Raw genomic sequence first — 4584 nt, 5'->3', positions numbered from 1 at the left:
GAACCCGCCACCTTAGGTGTATGTGGCTGGCGCCTTAGCCGCTTGAGCCACAGGCGCCGAGCCTCTTTGTGAGTTCTTTGTGAAGAGATTTCTTTTACCCATTTTGTACTTTCAATCAATATTGTGTTCTCTTTTTCCATTAGCTGTTGATCCAGAAATCATAGCTCAATGTACTGAAGGCTTTTCTGGAGCAGAGCTGGAGAATCTTGTGAACCAAGCTGTACTACTGGCAACTGCTGATGGAAAAGAAATGGTTTCCATGAAGGAACTAGAGTTTTCCAGAGACAAAATTATAATGGGTAGGTTTTCTTAATACTTTTTTTTTCTACCTTTTATTCTTCATTGTGTTATCAGCAGTTCTCAACCTGTAGGTCGTGACCCACAGGAACCATATTAAAGGGCCATGACATTAGGAAGGTTGAGAACCACTGTTAGGTAATTAATTCCTTCTTCTTTAGCAAGTATTCTATTCAGACAACTAAAGCTGTGGTGGTGTGAAATCTAATCTTACTCTAAAACTTCAGTGTCTGGGGGTATTCAAGATTTGCAATAAATAATTTAACAAATTCCCAATTTGAGAGTCAAACAAATACCAGTAAACGGTAACATTTTCTCAACAAGATCCATCTTGTCAGTGATGTAGAACTGATTTTACAATGTGGCCCATTCTTTAATTTTGTCTTTTTCTGAAAAGACATTTTTTTCTGACTAAAAGACAGAAAGATTACAAAAGGAAAAGTTATGGCATCATGAAAATACATACTTTTTTTTTCTTTGTGACAGAGTCTCACTCTGTTACCCTGGGTAGAACCTCCAACTTCTGGGTTCGAGCAATCCCCTAGCCTTGGCCACTTCAGTATTGGGACTACAGGTACCCACCACCATGCCCAACTGGTTTTTCTATTTTTTTTTTTTTGAGACGGAGCCTCAAGCTATCCCCATGGGTAGAGTGCCATGGCATCATGCTCACAGCAACCTCTAACTCCTGGGCTCAAGTGAGTCTCCTGCCTCAGCCTCCCAAGTAGCTGGGACTACAGGTGCCCGCCACAACGCCTGGCCATTTTTTGGTTGCAGCCATCATTGTTGTTTGGCGGGCCCGGGCTGGGGATTCGAACCCGCCACCTTAGGTGTATGTGGCTGGCGCCTTAGCCACTTGAGCCACAGGCGCCGAGCCAGGTTTTTCTATTTTTAATAGAGACAGGGTCTTGCTGTTGCTCAGGCTGGTCTCAAACTCCTGAGCTCAAGCAGTCCATCTGCCTCATCCTCCCAAAGTGTAAGGATTACAGGCATGAGCCACCTCACCTGACCTTGAAAATAACACTATTTGGCCTCTTACAGAACAAATATATTCTAGTACCTTATATCATTACCCCTGCATTTCCTCTTGTACAATATTGCTCAAAAAAGAATAGTTAATTTCACTTATTCTTTGTTTACTTCTGATTTTAAATCTTGGATTGGCTTAAAAAGAGGTTAGTTAGGATATTCCTGTTAAGTTGGAAGTTTATTTCCTGTATATAGAATTAAACTCTGCCTTTTGATAAAAGGATTAAGGTGATAGTTCTGATCATTTTGCTTTGCAGATAATAAATTGTTATAGTTTGTATGTGTTATAGAATGAATTCTACCCATTTAAAAAAATTTTTACTCTTTAAAATATTGATTAATAATATTAAATTATGTTACCTTAAGAATGGCTTTGAGGAGAATAATTTTCATATTCTCCTAATGTCACATAACTTTTATCCCTCGGTGTCCTTTTGGTATCCATGGGGGACTGGTTCCAGAAGCTCCATGGATACCAAAATCAAGGATGCTCACACCTCTTATATAAAATAATGATATTTGCATATAACCCATGGATATTTTCCCAGATACTTTAAATCATCTCTAGATTACTAATTATTAACATATTAACATACCTAACATAGTATCAATGCTCTATAGTTATACTATATTGCTTTTCATTTGTTATATTTTTATCAGTTTTTTTCCCTCAATATCTTTGATCCTTAGATATGTGAACCCATAGATGTGGAACAGGTGGGTAAAGAGAGCCAACCGCATTTAATTTGCAAATGACAATGGGTGTCATTGATTTAAATATACCTGTAATGGAATATTTTTGACTTATAAAAATTTTATGTTAGGCCCAGAAAGGAGAAGTGTGGAAATTGATAACAAAAACAAAACCATCACAGCATATCATGAATCTGGTCATGCTATCATTGCATGTTATACAGAAGGTGCAATGCCTATCAACAAAGTTACAATTGTTCCACGAGGGTCAATACTTGGAGAGGTAAGTTTTTTGTAGTTTTTTTCTCTGTTTTCAAATTGAGCTTTCCAGGAGCTTATTTGGGACATCACTGTTCAAAACATTTACAATGAAAATTTAGCTACTTCCTATGGTTTTTGATATTTTCTTCTGCTTCCTGAACCATCTTGAAATCAGACATATTTGTGAAATTTTTCTGTTAATTAAAAGTATTCTTTAAATGTTTTTCACATTACATACTGTATTTACAATTTTTTTTTTTTGCAATTTTTGGCTGGGGCCAATTGACTGTGGCCAATTTTGGCCACCCCGGACATAAGGGGCCGGTGCCCTACTCCTTGGGCCACAGGCTCTGCCCTACTGTATTTACATTTTGAAGTTTAGTTGACTAATTGCAGCAAACTATAATTCTTAAATAGCTAATTGTTCTGCTCCTGCCAAAGAAAAAAATATGTGTCATAATAATGGCTTCAGTAGTTTGTTGGGGTTTTTTTTGCAGTTTTGGCTGGGGCTGGGTTTGAACCTGCCACCTCCAGCATATGAAATTAGTGCCCTACTCCTTTGAGCCACAGGCACTGCCCTTTAACATTTTTTTTGAGACAGAGCCTGAAGCTGTCACCCTGGGTAGAGTGCTGTGGCATCACAGCTCACAGCAACCTCCAACTCCTGGGCTCAAGCGATTCTCCTGCCTCTGCCTCCCAAGTATCTGGGACTACAGGCACCTGCCACAACACCTGGCTGTTTTTTTGGTTGCAGCCATCATTGTTTGGCAGCTCTGGGCTGGATTCGAACCCACCACCTCAGGTGTATGTGGCTGGTGCCTTAGCCACTTGAGGCATAGGCACTGAGCTATGGCTTCAATAGTTTTTCTAAGATTTTTGTCATTTAGTACATGTTTCATTATATTTTCTAAGATTTTTGTCATTTAGTACATATTTCATTAGGCATTTGAAACATTTTTGTGCATCTGGGGCAAGAAAAGTCCTATTGCAATAGTGTTTATAAAATGCATTTTTGCTTTATAAAGAATTTTTTTTTATTCTCAATTGCTGGTTTTATCATTAGTCATCTGATTGCCATATTTATTCAGCTTTCAGCATCATGGTATTAAGTACTTTAAGTGAAAGCTAAGTAATTACTTTGGTATTTTTTGATTTTTTTTTTTTAGAGACAGAGTCTTACTTTGTCACCCATGGTAGAGTGCTGTGGTGTCACAGCTTACAGCAACCTCCAGCTCTTGGGCTTACATTTGCCTCAGCCTCCCGAGTACCTGGGACTACAGGCGCCCTCCACAACACCTGACTATTTTTTTGTTGCAGTTCAGCAGGGGCTGGGTTTGAACCTACCACCCTTGGTATATGGGGCCAGTGCCCTACTCACTGAACCACAGGCACTGCCCATAACTTTGGGTTTTAATGCAATGATTTCAGAATTGTATCTGAATATTCTTTTCTTTTTTTTTTGTTTTTTGAGATAGAGTCTCACTGTTGCCCTGGGTAGATAGAGTGCCATGGCATCAGAGTTCACAGCAATCTCAAACTCCAGGGCTCAAGAGATCTTACCTCAGCTTCCCATGTAGCTAGGACTATAGGCACCTGCCACAATGCCCAGTTTTGAATTCTTTTCTTATTACCTCTTTTTTTAACTGTCTAGGTCTCCCTGTTGCCTGAGAATGACAAATGGAATGAGAGTAGAACCCATCTACTTGCACAAATGGACGTTAGTATGGGAGGAAGAGTAGCAGAGGAGCTTATATTTGGAATTGACTATATTACAACAGGTTGGTTTGAAAGGATGGCTTTAGTTCAAATTGAGTTGGAAGGGTTAAAGATACTTTAAAAAAATAAATATCTTTTTTTTTTAAATTTTAGGTGCTTCTATTGATTTTGATTATGCAACTAAAATAGCGAAACGAATAGTTACCAAATTTGGAATGAATGAAAAGGTAATAGCTAATCTTAATCCCTTTCATATTATCAGTCACGTGCCAAGTGTCTCTTTGACAGATGGTTCTGATTATAAATTAGTAACATTTACTTTTCCCCATCTCACTCCAGATAGATTTCAGACTGCTTCTGAACATTACTGTAAATTTCATTCTCTGAGTAGCAGAAATATAGCACTCTCTTTAGCTGCTGAGAATTAGCTGCTTAGAAAGTAACTATGAATTTATGAGTTAGCCAAGCGATAAAGTAAATATTTTAGCCTTTTCATATGGTGTAAAAGAGCCTACTTTCTTTTTTATTTATTTCCTGGCTTTTTTTTTTTTTTTTTGGTGAGACAGGGCCTCAAGCTGTTGCCCTGGG

The 4584-nt window shown here is 38.3% G+C and overlaps 1 protein-coding gene across 1 annotated transcript in view; it reads left to right on the top strand.

Annotated features, from left to right (window-relative positions):
- Positions 1–4584, top strand: part of LOC100956786 (ATP-dependent zinc metalloprotease YME1L1-like) — a 46093-nt gene that overhangs the window by 37690 nt on the left and 3819 nt on the right. Inside the window, exons 12-15 of the mRNA XM_012803261.2 lie at positions 144–299; positions 2151–2302; positions 3932–4058; positions 4150–4223. Of these exons, the coding sequence (XP_012658715.1) occupies positions 144–299; positions 2151–2302; positions 3932–4058; positions 4150–4223 (509 nt within the window). The remainder of the gene's footprint in view (positions 1–143; positions 300–2150; positions 2303–3931; positions 4059–4149; positions 4224–4584) is intronic.

Source organism: Otolemur garnettii, unplaced genomic scaffold, assembly GCF_000181295.1.
Source record: "Otolemur garnettii isolate 467f Iridium unplaced genomic scaffold, OtoGar3 scaffold00019, whole genome shotgun sequence".
NCBI classification, from domain to species: domain Eukaryota; kingdom Metazoa; phylum Chordata; class Mammalia; order Primates; family Galagidae; genus Otolemur; species Otolemur garnettii.
This window is presented reverse-complemented; position numbering and strand designations above follow the sequence as displayed.